At 40.6% G+C, this 19,179-nt stretch overlaps 1 protein-coding gene and 1 long non-coding RNA gene across 2 annotated transcripts in view; one reads left to right on the forward strand and one right to left on the reverse strand.

Annotated features, from left to right (window-relative positions):
• LOC127531599 (uncharacterized) overlaps window positions 1-19,179 on the forward strand; it is a 184,302-nt gene that overhangs the window by 41,572 nt on the left and 123,551 nt on the right. The gene's annotated exons all lie outside the window — the stretch shown is intronic.
• On the reverse strand, window positions 235-18,776 carry mapk3 (mitogen-activated protein kinase 3). Its single transcript, XM_022202336.2, has 9 exons — window positions 18,554-18,776; window positions 16,913-17,095; window positions 14,012-14,201; window positions 10,365-10,481; window positions 10,174-10,288; window positions 9,960-10,091; window positions 7,977-8,086; window positions 7,309-7,435; window positions 235-3,793 (listed from the first exon to the last, which is right to left on the reverse strand). Exons 1-8 carry the CDS (start codon window positions 18,760-18,762, stop codon window positions 7,316-7,318), a joined length of 1,176 nt encoding a protein of 391 aa, XP_022058028.1. The 5' UTR covers window positions 18,763-18,776; the 3' UTR covers window positions 235-3,793; window positions 7,309-7,315.

Consider the following 19,179-nt stretch of genomic DNA (forward strand, 5'->3'; position numbering starts at 1 on the left):
TTCCAATTTCGTTGTTCTCATACAATGACAATAAAGACATTCTGATATCATGACAAATTGGTCATACTGAAAATACTAAAGGTCTAGAAAGCTTTATGCAATTCATGAATTTAGGCTGAGTTACTTCTAAACATCATCCCAAGTCTTTCTGTGTGGAACCTTCTCCTGCAATTTATCTACCGAAAGCAAAAGTTGCAGAAACAAAAAAGAATAAACACAATGCCACAACACAGATTTAACAGTATCAGGAAATTTTATTTAATTATATGTATATAATTTTGTTTTTGTTAATTGTTTAATTCATAATACCCATAGAATATACAGACTATAACCCTCAATAACTCATATCTCTGACAATCTACTTATATCTTTTTTTAAAATAATTCCTCATAAGGTCCTGTAGGGGAAATCAAAGAAAAAAAAAATAGAGGTTTTAGAAAGATCGAAAACACTGCCAATAATAATAATCACGCCCATAAAAGAAATAAGGAAAAAAATACAAATAAAAACATACTAATTTTAAAAAATGATACAACTTTAACTCCCTTTTATGTAAAAAAAAAAAAAAGAAAAAAGAAAATACAACATCTCACCAATATCAACGATAGCAATAATAAGAACAGCCATTTAAAAACAACAATATCTGGAAACAGGCCTTCATGACGGACAGGCCTTTAGACTGGTCGATACTGTGTGAATGTAGATGGTGTGTTTAAGTGCAACTTTTCACAAACACTTCTCACAAAGTCAGAGAGGAAGTGTGTGTGTCAGGAGGATTGGAAAACGTGGTCCTCTTGGTTCATTCCCATGGTTACCCAGTAAAATGTTTGGTCTGGAGGAAAAAAAAAAGCTAGCAGGGCCTGGTTAATTGGTGACCATGTGAAAATATCTGTGTTACAGTTTTTGTGTTGGTCTAAAAGACAAAAAAAAAAACCCACCATCTCTGAGATGTAAAAGCACAGGTAACTGCAGAGGAGAGGGCCCAAGCGGCGAGGAAACAGTTCCACAACAAACACACAGACATGACGAGAAGAGTCTTGGCTTTATGTTACTGATGAGCAGATACACAAACACTTGTACACAGACATAAATTACTGCAGACCATCCATGAGTCTTAACACACGCAGCACGTGAAAACTTAAAGCTCAACAAGCAGGATATAAGACGGGGAAAGGAAAGACCAACCAATACAACCAAAAACAACCTCGAACATGGGAGGGAGAGACGGAGGGGGTGGGGCGCGTGGCTGGAAAGACAAAGTGCAGACGTGCTGATTGAGTCATGTGATTGGAGCAAGTTTCCTGCTTGTGTGACTGTTCATGATCCAGGTGAGGGTTTTCTGAGGAGGGAAAGCGGCAGCAAAAGTCAATGGAAGGTGTTCACCAGTCCTGCTGTGGACAAGCAGAAAGAGGTGGGAGGACGGGGGAGGAAAGAGGAGGACGAAGAGGAGGAGGAGGCAGCCCTTTTGAGTAAAGCATGGTGAGAGTCTGGAGGTTGAACGAAAAAGATGAAGATCGCCGCATGCGCCAAAAAGCCTCACATCGATTCCAGAGTGCTGGCTATGGCTTCTGAGAGAACAACTCGAGCGCGAGACATACAACGAATCTGCGAGGCCAGTGAGCGCTCTGGATCTGGGTCTATCAGCATCGATCCGGTGCATGTGTTGGTCCATTTCTTGGGGCGTTCCAAGTACAACAGGCAAAAAAAAGAATAATTAGTGCAGACTGAACTGGAGCTCCACCAAGCAGCAGTTAGTACAGTCAGATCCAGAAAAAAGACACAGGAATAATGAACAGACAGAAATAAGAGACATGCACAAGACATCTCTGAGAATACACACCCAGTTTGTTAACAGGAAGGTGAGAAAACGCATACAAGCGAAAAGGATAGCGGCAGCACAGATAGAAAACAGGCAGAAAGGGAAACCATGATGTGCACTGTACAACCAGACTGATGACAGTTGTGCACTGAGCAGGTAAAACTGTACATTCCTGTGATTTTTCTGTTGATTATATCCAGTTTTCTACAGTGCTGCTCGTTAAAATTTAAAGAACAAGAAATCCAGGCCTTTTACAAGCAGCACTCCATTCACATCATCAGATCTTTCTCACAGCTGACATCCTGGCATGTCACAGCAGGAAAATCACAAAGGTTAATAATAATGGAAGTGCATTCCATTTTGAGGAGATCGCACCAGGGCTGGGCTTACTGGGACGTAATTTGTTTTTTTTCCTCGCTTTAAGCCGAAATGATCATAATTCTAAAAATACCTGTTGGAAATTGCATTAATCTGTTTGCTGCCAGCTGAGGCCTCTGGCTGCGTACATGCTTGACTCCATGCAAGAGCTGTCCTGAGTCAAACAGCAGCAGACAGAAGAAAGAATAGCATTGTGGGATGTGAAAGGTTGTCAAACAAACCCCCATTTTCCAGAATGAGCATCACTAAAAACTGGTTTAAAGTGAACTTTAAACAGAGGGCTTCACCAGTCTGCTGCTTTGTATTTGTTACAGGAACGTAACTCAATACAGAACGATGTTATAGGCCAAATGTAGATGATACAGTAATGTTACACCAGAGTCGTGTTTCTACATTCTGACAAATAAACACTTTAATTTACACTAACTGAGGTTGGTTGTTCAATTTCAAGTGCGACTCCCACAGTGTGGTGATGATAATGTGGGTGCAGCTGAGCAGCACTGTGGTAAGAAAAAGATAAAACACACTGATTTGATGTGGCACAGAGCACCATGAAGGTTCTAGATAATGGGGCTTTGACATCACAGCCACAACATCTTATCAAGCATGCACTTTTAGAAATTATTTTGTAGTTTTTGCTTCTATCCAATTTGTTCAAATCACGCAGCACCTCCTGGATACATCAGATCTTTCACAAATAGACAGAGTACAGTTCCTCTGCTCTTGGTCCAAGAGTTAGGTCAAGAAATGTTTAAAAACTAGTATTCCTATGTTGCACACCAGCCAGGTTCCTTGAATCTCTGCCACTTTGGTAAATTTCAGGAATGCATGCATTCATATGAACATCATACACTTTTTGTTTTTTAGAAAAAAAAAAAGAGCGACAATAAAGAAATCCTGCCAACATGCCAGTAAAAACACTGAAAGCTTGTCTCAAAAGAAAGAGTTGAAAAATGACTAGCAAATATAAACCTCAAAAACATACAAATACGACTGAATCGAACCCAAAACACTGAAATAATGGTGTAGAAACGAAAACCGTGACAAGCACATAAAAAAGAAAAAAAAGCTTTTATATTTTTGTATGTACATACACAAACCCGATTAGCATCCCCGTGCTTTAAGCCCTCAATTTTTCCAGGTTGAGATTTACATGGATCAAGACAAGAAAGTTATGGTGTTGGTTAATACAGTAGTATGTGTATATATGAGAGGAGGCTACTGAGAGAGGAGACACAGGAGAGCTCAGACTAATCAGCGACATGAACAAAGGGTTCAATGGGGAGAGGAGAAGGGCAGTGAGTTACTGTAGATGGGACGAAAAACAAGAAACCAAACATGAGGCGAGAGGAGGGAGGAGTTCAACATGGACGAAACCGAAACAGTATGACAGACCCTACCACCCCACCCAGCCACAGAAATCAAATTTAAACTTAGCTCTCTTGCAGTAGAAATGGAAAGATAAGCAGTTAAATGTTCATATTTCTTGTTTTTATCTTTTGTTGGTTTCTTGAAGATGCATTTTTCTTTTGTTTTAGCATGTCGTTTGGGGTCTTCTTGTTCCAAGCCTCCATGTGGCTTTGTCACTCCTTAGGACTGACAAAAAAGGAAAAAAGTACAAAAAAATGCCATTAAAAAGAGATCATTTTTGCTTAATATTAATTCACATTTTCATTTTCCACGACTTGATCTGATCTTTTGTGTTAAGATTGACTCACACTAAGGTTGTGGTGCTGGTGAAAAATCAAAGGCAGGCAAACCATAATGTCCAATAAACTTCTGTCAAAAGGTCAAAATTTTACCCAGACATGAACACTTCAAGGTAATAATTGTTACTTTCCAAATTTTCGCACTTGTTTTCACCTGACACACTTCTGTGCAGGTCCAAAGAAATGGTTCAGAGAATATGTAAAGTAGTTTTTTTTACCACCTACCCATGCATAAAAATGAAGAACCAAATTGTACAAAAAGACCAAAGCAACTGCTCTCCTAATTTTGTGTTCCGTTTCTGCTTTAGTCCATCCCAATTTGTTTTACAGTTATGTGAACCATATATACATTTAAATGGCCCATTTTACACATTCAGGTACATGGAAATCCTTTCATGCAGCTGCAAAACAAGTAAACCTTTTGAATTTCCCAGGTCTTCAGCTCGCTGTCATTTAGTCACATTTTGCTCCCATTTTTGGAGACAGTGCTAAAAAAACTAAACTAGGAGCACCAGTGGGACTGCCCTTTGCTTTTCACTGTATGTCATGTGACGCACCAGATACATTTTTTTGAAAGAAAACATCATTCAGACCCTCCTGTGTCCCCACACTGAATTTTCTGACGAGACAATAGAGGAGATGAATCAGCAGGTGATCTCATGTTGACGAGAACGGCTCACACACAGAAAGCAACAACATACTGGCCTCGATGTGGTCCAACTAAATGTACTGAATTGACGACAAATATTAAATACATTACCGTTCAAAGTCACCCAGAAAATTTCATGTTTTCCACAAAAACTCACACTTTTATTCATGCACTAACATAACGGCACAAGGGTTTTCTAATGTCCAATGAGCCTTTCAACACCATTAACTAACACAATGTAGCATTAGAACAGAGGAGTGATGGTTGCTGGAAATGTTCTTCTGTATCCCTATGGAGATATTCCATTAAAAATCAGCCTTTTCCAGCTAGAAGTCATTTACCACATTAACAATGTGTGTATTTCTGATTCATTTAATGCTATCTTCATTGAAAAAAGCTTTTCTTTCAAAAATAGGGACATTTCTAAGTAACCCCAAATCATCCATCCATCCATTCTCTATACACCACTTTATCCTCACTAGGGTCACGGGGGGTGCTGGAGCCTATCTCAGCTGACTCGGGCGAAGGCAGGGGACACCCTGGACAGGTCACCAGTCTGTCTCAGGGCTGTGACCCCAAACCTCTGAACCATAATGTGTGCAAAGCACTACAACTAGTAAAGTGCAACCACGCAGCATTTTGTGGTTTTGTGATGGTACTGCGGTGCCTCTAACTTATTATTTTTCTCTGTGGGCAGTATTTCATTTTGTGACTTTATTTCTAGAAATTGGCTATTTACTACCAAAAATAAAAATATTAGATATGCAGATAAGACTGAAAAACTTGCATGCATGCCGATTCAAGTGCCATGAATTCTGTTTCCACATTTCCAGAGGGGACAATACCACTCTGATGAACATGTTGTGCAAACTTTACCTTCCATTGAGTGACGTTAAGTCAATTTAGTAGCAGTAGCTACTTCTGTGGTTCATCAAATCAGCACCTGGCTTTTGTCTGATTATAACACAGGATCACAAGTTCTTGTAAAACTGCCCCCAGACTGTGGGAAATGCCTTATTTGTACATTTACTGTCATCTTGTATCTGCCACAAGTACACTGGCTGTAAAATTTCCATTTGAGGTTCAATGGTGTGTTTTCATGCATGAACGGCACTGTGCTCCACTGACATCTAGTGGTCTCAATCAACAGCAAATTCTATTCAGAGCCATAGTAGGAAACAGATAGCTCTGACTGACTGATACCGCTTCTTTCTCCAACGACGTTGCAAGAACATTGGTTTGTGCTCTACAATAAACAGACCACTAGCTTGATTTCTACCAGGTCCATTTAAATGCATCTTTCACTCCACTTGTATACGTCATCAGGATGATAGGAGAAAAGAGTCAAACAACAGCAAAAAGGCTAAATTTAGCTTCCAGTAATCCAGAAGAAACTGATCAAATTTAAACCTAAAACTAACTCATCTCGCACCTGCATAATTGCATAACATTATCAAGGGTGAGAAGCAAAGAATGCTTCTAAAGCACTGAGAACTGCAGGATGGGTGCGGCAGAAAAATCCTTCTGAGGCTTCAGTGACATCTGATTTTAGGGCTGAAATTTCCTTGATTCCTTGAGTTATTTGAGTAATTTGATTGCTAAATTTCCTTGAAGCAAAACTCTCTGAAAGGAGGCTTCGTTTAATCCACACTACTAACTGGTCCAGACCCAGACTTCATCCTATATGTACCCAGACCTATAATCAATAAATTAAAAGGGGATTTAAAATTTGACAGGACGCTTCGATTTTAACCTGCGCAGCTTTTCTAGTGTTTATGGCGTTGGTTTCGCAGATCAGAGAACTAAACTATGAAGACAGTTTAACATAGTCAGGCTTCCTTTATGTGAGTCGGCTCGACAAAAACCCCAGTCAGTTAATAGGTTTGAAGGTGGTTTTCAACTGTCTTTTTTAACTCAGACTTTCTGCTTCAAACTTGTCCACACAAACAGGAGCGTTTAACGTATCATGTGACTCGTTTTCTGCACAAAATGAACTGACTGTATGCAACTGCTTCAGTCAGCAGGTCGTTTTCATGGAGAACAACAAGAAATCTAAAACTGATGTTGGTCAAAAGCGCTACTACTGCAAATGATGCAAGACAGGAGTACGAGTAGAAAACTTTTGAAAGTGAGAAAGTCTTTCTTTTACCGATCAGCACAACTGAATATTTCTAACAGACAGCTGCACAATAAAAATATCAAATTTCATAGATTTAAACATGACATTGTATTGAAGTGCATGTAGGTCTGACACTGTCGCATAATGAAGGAAATCACTGTAATTTGTGGCTGAATCAAAGTGAAACTAATGTTACTGATTGAACATGATCTGTAATAAATATGAATAAACTAATCAGCCTTCCTTTTTGAGATCTATCAGCTGCAGTAGCTGCAGTTTAAACGAACCAAACATTAAAATATATTTATGTGATTTCTGCATCACCAACTAAATACATGTCAGGTTCCCATGGCTTTACTATATATGTACAATACCCCTGTACTATACTATGTATGTACAATATATAGTACTATATATTGTACACATCATATTTTTGATGCTGTAAGGCCAAGTGCAGAATCCGATTACTCGATTAATCACCAGAATAATCGACAGAATACTTCATTACTAAATAATCAATAGCTGCAGCCCTATCTGATTTTAAATTAAAGTTTTTCTTTCTTCCAAAATGCACCGTTTAATTTGCTACTGCTAGAGAGTGTTTGGCTGCGATGGAGGCAGCCTGCTCATGTACCTGTATCTCAGGAGCCCTGGTAGTTTTCCTGGAAACGAGCCGTCTCCTCGAAGATCAGTTCCTTCAGCTTCTCCTTGGGAAGGTCATCCAGTTCCATGGAGAAAGTGAAGGGCTCCTCTGCTACAGGCTGCACACATATTTTACAAACTGTCAATAAATGTAGAAGAGACTTAAACAGCACAGTACAATGTCCTACATATGATCGAGGCAAAAAACAAAACAAAACAAAATAAGATGGAAAAATGTGTGTCTTCCGTTTTGTTGGGTATGGTGTAAAATTGAAATCCACAACTTATTGCAGAACATGGATCCTGTTGACGATTACATGAATTAAGAAGTGATTACTGATCACGTTCTTGAACCTCTCTAAAGCCGAACCATGGTGCAAACTTATACTAATTGCATTCCAAACTGAGCTAAGAGGCTTCCCAGCACAGAAGCTTACAATTAAATCACACAGAAAACAGTGGTGACAACGGCCACTGCAAGTTTGAGCAACTGAGCCTTTCGACCTATAACATTTGCGCAATTTGATGCAGAATTATTTCCCCATGTGGTGTTGTTCTGTGGAAATTCCTCTCAACAATAAAGTCTTCACACTAGTAGGCAGAGCATTCAGTAGATTCTGTTGCCAAAATAAAAATGTGCCTCAAACGCTGAATTTTTACCTCATCTGTGGGATCGTAGTACTGTTCCAGGTAAGGATGAGCCAGGGCCTCCTCAACGCTGATGCGCTTGATGGGGTTAAAGGTCAGCATGCGGCCCAGCAGGTCCAGGGCTGCATGAGATTGTTAAAAAAAATCTATTTAGTTCATGTGTATCAATATAAAATACGCGTCTTCTTATAATAATAGCCATTTTATTTCACAATCAAACTGAACTGAAACTGAACCATTCAAGCTTCACTTTGAGGATTTTATATAAAAACTCTGATCATCTGTCTATCCAATATACTGTATGTCGTCCAGTGGATAATATCTAAATTAGCTTCTTTGTAAAAAGCTTTTTTGTACAAAATATTTCTGAAGCCTATATACTACTACTACGAGGTTAACACATTACATACTAGCTCACTGCAAGGAATGCATTACTGCAATCACATCACATCCTCATGTCTGTATTAACAAAGCAATGATACGCACACCGTTGTTTCTAAATTCAATCCTCAGCCAATATGAGGACACACGCGAGCTTTAATGTTGTAATGTCAGTTGCATGACAGTTCATCAGACGATGCTGTTGGACTAACGCAAATGTAATGTAATGAAATACTGTCTATAAGGATTAAATAAGTAAAGTAGTGCATTATTTTTAAATAAATTATTGAGTGATGAACAACCTTAACACTGGTTCTAGGCAATAATTTGTAGCAAGAATATCTTTTTATTAGGGCTGGGACATTCACACATCAATTTCGATAAATTAATTACAGAAAACAAATGGATTTAACTGCGTCTTTCCCAGTTCCATAATATCTGGCACACCGGTAACACTGATGCACACTCCAGCCCGGTATGTGGCGGTAATGAACCTAAAATCTGTTTTCCAGCTGTGAAGAAGATGCTTAAGACACACTGAGTGACGTCAGCACACAGAAAAGTCTGGTGAACAGTGATGGAAGACGAGACCGCATTGAGCTTGTTGGGTGTAACTTTTTCTTTTAAAAATCTTCCCGATGGCAGCTTGGATAAAAGCGTGGTTGTGTGCAAATTATTCAACAAAACGTTTTTTTTTAATCACCGTAGCACTTCAAGCCAACGGTATCACCTCAATGCTCAACATGTTGCTTCGAGCACCAGAGCTAACGTTAGCTATGTCAGTCCTGGTACCGGCAAACGGTGTAGCCATCCCATAATAGACCACTTTTCAAGACAGTGAAAGTACTTGAGTTCATAAAAAGCCTTAAAATGTTGAATATAATCGCTATAATTGCACTTTGAGTTTGCAGTAAGTAAACCAAAATTTCCCAGAATTAAAAAACTTTGCTTATTGTGTAAAATATTGCTATTTGACAAAAATGCAATTAATTACAAAGCCTGTAATTAATTTAATACATTTATTAATCGCATCCCACCACTACTTTTTATGTAATGCTACCCTGTGTTATTACATGATCACATTGTAACAACTACAAAAACCCAAAGAAGCCCTTTTTCCTTTATCCGTCACTGCTTTTTCCATGCCACCTTTATGTCGGGTAGTTTGTCCACACAGTGAATTCCACTCATAACCGGGGGTCATGATCGATACTGGGCTGGGATCACGTCACTTCAAAGCACCGTCAGCCTCCACCTGTTACCTCAGATCCACCCTATGACCACTGAGCTATTTTCAGGGTACTTTCACTACCTCTACTTTTAAGCTATTTTCTTGGTCATAATTAGGGCCAGCCATAAATACTTTATCTTGTATTTTTTCACACCAGTCTTGGTTATCCAGATATTTAATCATTTGGTATAATAGTTGCAGATTTTGTATGAGAGCCTATATTTCAAGGAAAAAAACTGCAATACTTTGACAGCAATTTAACCAAAAAGAAAAGATGTGAATTTGACCTCAAATTGTGTTTTTTGTTAAATAAATACCACCCCCATACGCCCCGACTGCTGACATTTCAGGTCTGCAAATAAACCTTCTAGATGCAAACGTACCTTTCGAGTCTGCCTTGTAGAAAAGCTTTTCCCATGGGACCCTGGGTTTGTCAGGCAGAGACTGCAAGTAGTTCCTTGCCTTCATGTTGATGATACAGTTCAGATCTTCTTGAGATGGAGAGCCAAGGACACCTGTACAGACAGAAGAGCCTCCATACAGCTACCCATTGTTTTAACACCTTGGATGTGGAAATGAATCAAACACGCCTCTGACCCAGTATGTGGTTGAGCTGGTCCAAGTAGTGTTTCCCAGGGAAGATAGGCTTGTTGGACAACATCTCAGCCAGGATGCAGCCCACTGACCAGATGTCAATGGACTTAGAGTAGCCCTGAGACACAGACACACAAAGTCAACAAACTGAGAACTTTTCGGGTCACATGTAGAATCTACTCCAGTTCCCCTACCTTTGAGTTGAGCATGATTTCTGGAGCCCTGTACCAACGTGTAGCCACATATTCAGTCAAGAAGCCTGTGTGGTCGTGCTCAGGGTCGGCTATCCGTGCCAGGCCAAAGTCACAGATCTGAGGACAACACAAAAATGATTTTAACAAAAAAAATCCAGATGTGTCATATTTAGCAGTCAACTTTCTCTTAAACCAGAAGAGCCATTTTTCAGATCCTCAGGCCATGTTTTGAAATGTAATGTGGCAAAATTGTAAGAAATCAGGTATTCCATCAGGGTAATAACACACAGAGAAGTGGACTTAAAAGTGGTCTTAAAAGAGGGGCTGCAGCTTATTATGATCACGGGACCACAGTCATTTTATTCAGAAGTTTTATCATTTGTATTATGCCTCTTTCAGCTCCGTAAACAGCTAGTATTACTAGATGGATATATACTAAGCAACATTGGTATTTTAGGTCTGTGCAGATTCTTAGGCATCAAGATCACAGTTAAACTAGAACAGCCATCTCTAAACAAAGCAGGTATTTATCATGCAGTCTTGAGATACCTTGCCAGAGAGGTTTACCAGCTTTAACATCTTGAGTCATGACCCAGCAATTTCACAAATATTCCCACCTTGAGGAATTAACTGGCCCTTACTCATATGTTTTTGGGGTGACAGTATCTATCTGAGACTCAACAATAATCAGTTAGAATTCAATAAGCCTCATGGATAACAAGTGAGACAAGCACCAAAAAAAGAGAGGTCCAGTTGCATTCTACTGAAGCTTTTAGGATTACTAGCATGAAGTCAAGAATGTATTATTTACTATATTTATTATAACTGTACCTTTTATTATTATTATTATTTTTTCTCCTGGAGTTTTTGGCATCATAAAGAAACTCTGGCATGTGCTGCCTTGTTCTTTACTGGTTTCACATGTAATTCAACTTTCAATCTTATTTACATATCACAAATTACAACTCAGATTGTCTCAAGATGCTCCACAGAACCCAAATGGCCTGAACCCCCAGAGCAAGCCCTAAGGCGACAGTGGCAAGAAAAAAAAACCTTATCACCATTATCCAAACGATGAACTAATTTAGCAATCAATGGTCTGCTGATAAGAGTTCACAGGAGTACTTTGAGGTTGTACAAAGTGGCAAATAAAGGCTCATTGTGACCCACGAAAAATCACACAACTGAGAAATCACTGTAAAACAAAATTTGACTTAATCTTCTATTAATTAAACTGGCCAAATCAGACTCTGGGGTTGTAGATGAGGTTTTGTTCGATTTCAGTCACCAAACTGACTGATGTATTCTCTTTTTGATCAGTTATTAAACTCTCAAATCATTGTAATTCCTTATTACAACGGGCTCTTTGATACTTTATCATGTGTTAACAGAATTTCCATCTGGGGATTAATAAAATCTGTCTAAGTATCATTCATTTGTGATGAATATTATGACGGCTGATCACAACATTCTGAACAGAACACGTGCATGCAACCAGTAACTAATGTGTCAAGACTGTAAGTGACTTTGTGCCATCGCTGTCGGCAGCTGTGTTACATACATTTTTGTGGCTAGTGTCAGATACACACTGGCAATTTCCTTGCGGAACTCAAACCTAATGGAGAGATCATTACTGGTGATCAGAGTTTGATATACAGCTACAATTCAGGGACCAACCAGCAGGCTCTAGTGGAAGAGTCGCAGTTTCCAAGATGGAAGAAGCCGCATCAGGTCAGGAGTGTGACCAAGAACATGTTTGTTGCTATTAGGGTTGCGCACCATGATTTAGTCCCCTGTGGTGAGACTCTACTGTTCTACTGCAACGTCCTGAAGCATCCGAAGGAGAACATTTGGTGCAAACAGCCTGAACTGTGGCGTGATGGCATTTGGGTGCACTGTGTGTCTGCTCACAGCATGTTGAGGATGTACGTGTTTTTTGGCCACAACACCAAACTGCTGGTCCCTACTTGCAAGATTTAGCTCCCCGAGACTTTTTTTCTTCACCGAAATGAAATTCAAGTTGAAGAGTCACCGTTTTGACACAGTGGAGGAGATCTAGAGTGCGTCACAGATGGTGCTTCACATGCTAACAGGATGGGACTTCCAGGGAGCGTTCCAAACGTGGCAGGGGCGATGATAGCGAAGCATCGCTGCACAAGGAGACTACTTTGAAGAAGACGACGGCCAATTTTCAATCTGGTATATTTTTTTCAGTTGTTTGTAAGTGCAGTCTCTGAATTTCTTGATCGTACCTCATACATCCGTAAATGTACACTTGCATGCAGTGGACAGTTTCAATTTGGGATTTTGAGCCTATCACAGGATGGCTCTCAACAATCCCCAGTAATTTGACTGCACACCATATGCATTTGGCCTAATCGTCTGTAGGGACATTTTCTCTACCATAAAAAAATATGCATGTTGATTATTACTCTGCCAAGGAACGGCCGAGTTACGTGATGATCAGTGTACGTTTGTCCGCCTGTTAGCGACATTACTAAAAAACGGATTTGGATGAAATTTTCATGAAGGTAAGAAATGACACAAGGACCAAGTAATTAGAGTTTGACAGTGATGTGGCTTATAGTCTGGATCCACGGATTTGTTAAAGAGTTTTGTATCATTGTGAGATAGCGGCACGCCATCACTGTAACCATGGCTACGAGTGAGCACTACATCAGCTGCCGGCTGACAATCAAATGATTGCGATCCTACTACAATTCCACCTCTGCCGACTTATCTGGAATCATCCGTCAGAAATGATACAAGGAACAACTGATTAAATTGTGGGAATATTTCCAAGTCTCATCAATTCCCACACCTGCTACATGCATTTCTGACAATGCCATATGGGGGAATGAACAGCCTTTGTTAAGTGATGCGCCATCTGAGTGCTTTTCTTGTTGCTTATTACATACAATTATACAATATAATTTAGCAGATGCTTTTAGCCAAGCGACGTACATCTGAGAGTAGATACAACACAAGCAAGGATCTAGTCAAGAAAAAAACAACCTGAATAAGTGCCACAAAAGAATTATAAGCACCATAAAATAACAATAATGTAATAATATAAAACTGTGGACACTAAAAGTGTATTTTATTTCTGGCACTTTCACGTTTGACTACAACTCTACAGACTGAAGAGCAAAATGGAATTAAGAAAAAAAAAGTTTTTACAGTAAGCAATTGCAAATACAGAATTGGAATCAGTGTTTAAATTGTCAAGCTCAATGCAGCTGCACCGAAAACTAGGTCTTCTTTGCAGAGCCATCCAAAGTTCCTACAATTGCTGAGAGCTGGTGTCATTCTCTATGGGTGCCAAAGCTAAAGCTTTTTAGCCGAATAAAAAAATTACAAAAACCTTAAGAGGAACATACCTGAGCTGTTTTTTTTTTAATCATTTCTCGTCAAAACATGAACTGTGCTTTCTCCCACATCACCAGAAACGTGTATACCTACACTAAAGTTACAGCATACAAATGTGGTTTAGTGATTTGAACATACTCTATATATTCTGTGCAAAGGCTGCATATCGTATTTAAATTCTACTGTCACCTAGAGTAACACACAAACTGCAGACAAACCAGACAGTATCCAGTTGTAACCAGTGGTGATGGTATTTAGGTGTGTGTGTGGAAACTAACCTTGAGGTCGCAGGTGGTGTTGATGAGCAGGTTGGAGGGCTTGAGGTCACGGTGCAACACGTTGGCGGAGTGAATGTACTTGAGGCCTCGCAGGATCTGGTAGAGGAAATAGCAGACGTGGTCGTTGCTTAGCCTCTGGCTCTTCAGCAGCTTGTACAGGTCAGTTTCCATCAGAGTCTGCACGATGTAGCTGGAAGGACGAATGGGTCAAGGTGGACAACGACAAAGCTGACAGTATCCACTAATCATGAAGGACTAGAAAATTTTGCACAGACATTCAGGAAAAACTGAAAAGACCGTTACGTTTGCATTGCGTTACTGAGCTACATATGGATAAAACTGAGTAAATAATTATGTTTCATTTCAAAACTGCCACCTCTGTTCAGGTGTGATTACAGGGTTTGGTTGTTTGGAAAGACAGCAACTAACAACATCATCTTAATAACTGGTCCAACTTATGAGCACAATGGTTCTCTGTTATTTTTTTTTTTTAATGCTTGACAATACTTTATACTAGTCAGGTTGGTAATTTGGGTCCACACAGAGTTTTGCAATAATTTTGTTCCTCAAATCATGCATGAGAAAACAAAAAATGGTGCCTGAAGAAGCTAGCGGCTACAGTAAGTTGATCTATCGCACACACAGCAAACATCTGGGGTCCCCCCCCCATCATTCATGTGCTCAAGTCCAGCACTTCTGACAGAATTACATCAAAAGCTATGACACAAAATGAGAAGACATTTTGTACACACATTCCTGGTTCTCAAAGGATGTTCCCCTTATTTTCCTCCAGTACCAAGATGAGGTTGAACTGAATAAATTACTATGAAATTTGCTACACATCCACTACGCTGTCTTGGCATCACACTCAAAGCACCAGTGTGCCAAAGAAATACTGCGTTACCTGTAGCCTAAGCCTTCTTAATGTAAGCCGTCACACAGTGTAGTACTATTACTAGGCGGACTAAATACTGAAAAACACAACCCCTAAATGATGCTATCAGCCTTGGTTTTGCTTGTATGTGCATTGCTCAGGAGCACATTAGCTAAACCACAGTGCAAAAAAGGCGAGCAGCCAGGCAGATAAAACAAGATAAGGAAACACGACGACTCACACATTTCCTTTCCATTTTTCAGAAGACAATGCAGCTTTTCACAGAGAAACTGCCAGAGCAGCACTGACTGACGGGCCGTGCCTACACATCACTGCTAGCTGCTCTGCGGACAGTCGCTACTGTCTAATGTGGCTGAAAGATAACAACAATCCTCACAAGGACTTAGCAGCTCAGTAACAACCAGCAAAAATGGACAATTTTAGAGCGTGTTGCATAAAACAAACCCTGTTAAAGCCGAGAGTAAATGCTAACAATTCAGATGGATTACTTTTAAACATTTGCATCTACTTCTCGGGAAATATGCTGTTCGTTATTACCTCTGAGGAATGCAATTAATCGAACTGCACCACAGTTCAGCATAACTCCCAACTGCAACAGTGACTCTAAACCAACTCACGGGATTATTTTTCCATACAAAACCAAGATTAGGCTCATCAGGCTACAACATCAATGTTTCCAGGAGGTTTTCTTCCCTTAAACTATCCCACCAAACTCCCAGTCAAATCAATCTCAAAGCTCAACGGACAAAGTGTAGTGGCTAAAAGCTGGAGTAATAACTCGTTTGTTTTTCTTTCTGGTGTAACCACACCATGTGTCACGCCAAGGTCCAATAATTTTGAATCATGTGGTCACAGAAGAACTCTCAAACACACAAAAAACAAAGCTGTTGCAATAAAGTTACAGATACTTCACGAGCCAATACTACAGTTTTTTTTAACAGATTATTGAATGTAACACTTTTTGAGTGCAGTAATAAAAAGGTCTATTCGTTAAAAGCTGCAGGGATTTGTGAGAAAATTAGATTTCTGATTAAAGCGACTGATTTGGAGGCGGTACTACAGTATATACAGTACAGTAGAGAAAAATGCTTTTAACACAAAAGCTGAGGAAGGATCAAGTTTTCAAAATTACTACGCCTAAATAAGTATAGAATTAATCTCCACACTCCTGATGCTTTTAAATATCACTTCTTAAGCAGAAACGTCTTTTGAATGCATATAAATAAATACAAAGAACTCTCCAGCTCCACCACTGACTCTGATTATCCTGCCATTAAACTCTGAACAGCACAAACACCACTACTGCTGACTCAAATAAATACTTAGAAATTCAGCTTGGCAACAGTCTGTTATTCAAACTTCATACTCATCTTTTAACTCAATAATAATGCTCATAAAAATACATTTCGCCACGTACGAAAATGAAGGTTGTCTCTAGATATTCTGTACTGTCATTCTGTCCCATCATTACTAAACCCTGTTTATCATAGTGCATCACACACTTACAAATTTCACATTCATCATTAATGTCTGTATCGCAAAGGTCCTCATAAAAAGGGAAAAATTATCATTTGACGACATCCAACTATGAAACTGTATGATTAAAGCTTTTAGATCATTTCTAACATGCAGCCAAAGTGCACAATCATAAAATTTTAACTTGGATAATCCCTGTGTCCACAATAACACAGAAGTGTCTTCAGATACTACGCACGATTCATACTAAATGAGATGCTAAGTGCCCTCAAGCTGAATTCTTTCAGGCCTCCGTAGAGACTTTTATCATTTTAAAAAATGTTTGTCTGCTTTTTTCCCCCTTTTTAGGTTATCTGGGGTTAGTTGTATGTCTACATGTCTGAGTACAAATGTTTGAAGTTCTTGGATCCATTAAAAGTGATCTCAATGAGACACCCTGATTAACTAACATTTACGATTAGTTTGCATACGCATGAGCAGAATGACAGCAAAAGCAGTAAAGACCGTCCCTGTAGAGCATGACAGGATACACATCCCTCATGTTGTCAATGTGCCGTGCCCTGAGAATGTCGTTGATGCCGATGATATTCTCATGGTGGAAACGCAGCAGGATCTTGATTTCCCTCAGTGTGCGCTGGCAGTACGTCTGGTGCTCAAACGGGCTGATTTTCTTGATGGCTACGCGCTGGTTTGTCAAGTTGTCCAGAGCGGAGCTGGATGGAAGCACAGAACAGGTGTCATATTACACACTGCACAATTCAACACACAATGACAGCATCAGAAACTGGCCTAATACTAAACTCCAAAAGGGCGTTGCAGACTGTCTCTACTGACAACATTCACGCATTTTCTTTTTTTTTTTTAAAGTATGTCGTGAAGCACTGTAGGTGTAGATCTGAGTGTAGGCGCAGTGTCAGTGTGGTGGAGGTGTAGAGTACATGGAGACCAGGCAGTGCTGAAAGAAGATGTGGATCCTTGAACTTATTAGCAATCCCTGTAAGCTTTGTGGCCATGAAACCCCTCGAAGCAAAGCCTGTTGTGGGAAGTAAGAAATAAAACATCCAAACTAGGTTTTTACACTGACACAAACCCTCAACAGGAATGATTACATCACATCTTTCCTCTTGGTAAAAGCGCATTCTCTTATTGCACAACACACTGCATGAACTGGGCAAGTTCACACGCCTTCTTCAGTGGCTGGAACATAGAAACATGACGTGCTGGAATGTGCACACTACATTAAAACATCTGTGCACTTGTTTAATGATCAGCATGCAGGTTCGAAGCTGTTGTGCATCAAAGTGCCTACACTTTAAGGGCAGTTTGGGTTTCTGTCACTGTACCAACCGGTGGGTGTTGACAATGTTTACAAACACCGAATGCTGCAACAGTGCAATCACATGACCACAATGACATAAACAAAACAGCACTGTGCTACCACACTCCCGTTAGGAGCTGACAGTGAGCCACACGGTGTGTCCTGCTCAGATGGATGTGTAATCCCTGCTCTCCATCCATTTCGCACTGACACGCAGTGCTGCCCCAACTAATCGCGTTCCCAGTCCAACTTCGATAGCAATGACTCTACATTGATATCAAGTGCAACAGAATTGCTTAACACGTCCACACAGAGCTGTAGAGATCATGTACAGCGATAACACGAGGGGAGGCCTCGCTACAACTGACGAATCCCACTCGCATCCTCTGCAGCAGCTTTGCAGCAGACTGATTGTTTGGCTATCATAAATTCAAGAGATTAACGTGACTGGGAGACTGGAGCTGGACGTAAAAAAAAAACCCGGTTGTAGCAGTAACTAAACAGCATTTGCGGTAAAATGCAGCCTGCAGAAGATGTCTAATCGGAAAGCAAACTACGTCCTGCGCAATCACTCTCAATCTTGTTTCCTGTAAAGCTCATAGCCACGCCTGTAGCTACTCAGCTAACCTGCTAACCGCAAGTTGAGGTGCCTTGAGGCTTAATAATCTCTGAATGTTGGCCCAGCTCATTAAAATACACAAATCGTGGCTGCGCTCATATTTGCTTGAAACCCCTTGTTGAATACATCAGCTACGGTTAGCTAGCTAGCAGTGAGTGCGAACGAACAGCTTATGTTAGCTAGCATAGTCGCTCATACTACGGCAGCCCGACAGCGACGACAGGCTCTACTCACCACACCATTCCGTATGCCCCCTCCCCGATGTAAGACAGGTTCGTGTAGCGGGGGCCCACATCAAAAATCTGGCCCTTCACGGACTCGGACCCAGTCTTCGGTCCCGCAGCTCCGGGCGCTCCTTCATGCGCAACAGTGCCAGCCGCTCCAGCAGCAGCGCTGTTGGAGCCTGCGGCCCCGACCGCTGCAGCGCTGCTCGAATCCGCCATTCTTCCTCTCCTAACCGCTCCGGCTCTGTCAAAGTGTTTCACGGAGGGACCGCCGCCGCTCTCAGCACTGTTTTACGGCGTTAACCGAGCGGATTGTTGGATTGACGGAGCGAAGAGACTCGACGGGGCCCTCTGTACTACCGAGGAGTAAATGGATTTTGTGCGCGAGCGCGGATTTGGTCTCAGAGCCGAGCGTAAATGCGCGTGCCAAACTACGGTAATACTAGTGCGTTAGATTTAGTGACAGGGGCGACTTCTACGAGCGGAGTCATGTCAGCTGGCTAATGCTCAAACCAGAAGCACCGCCCGTTCGGCCTCTTAATGACAGCGAAACGAGTGTAATCTGCAAATTAAACATGCAGCAGCCACGAGTGGGCGTGCCGAAATATGTTGCATGCTGCCCGTTCTGACAAGAAT

The sequence above is a fragment of the Acanthochromis polyacanthus genome, chromosome 21, assembly GCF_021347895.1.
Source record: "Acanthochromis polyacanthus isolate Apoly-LR-REF ecotype Palm Island chromosome 21, KAUST_Apoly_ChrSc, whole genome shotgun sequence".
NCBI classification, from domain to species: Eukaryota; Metazoa; Chordata; class Actinopteri; family Pomacentridae; genus Acanthochromis; species Acanthochromis polyacanthus.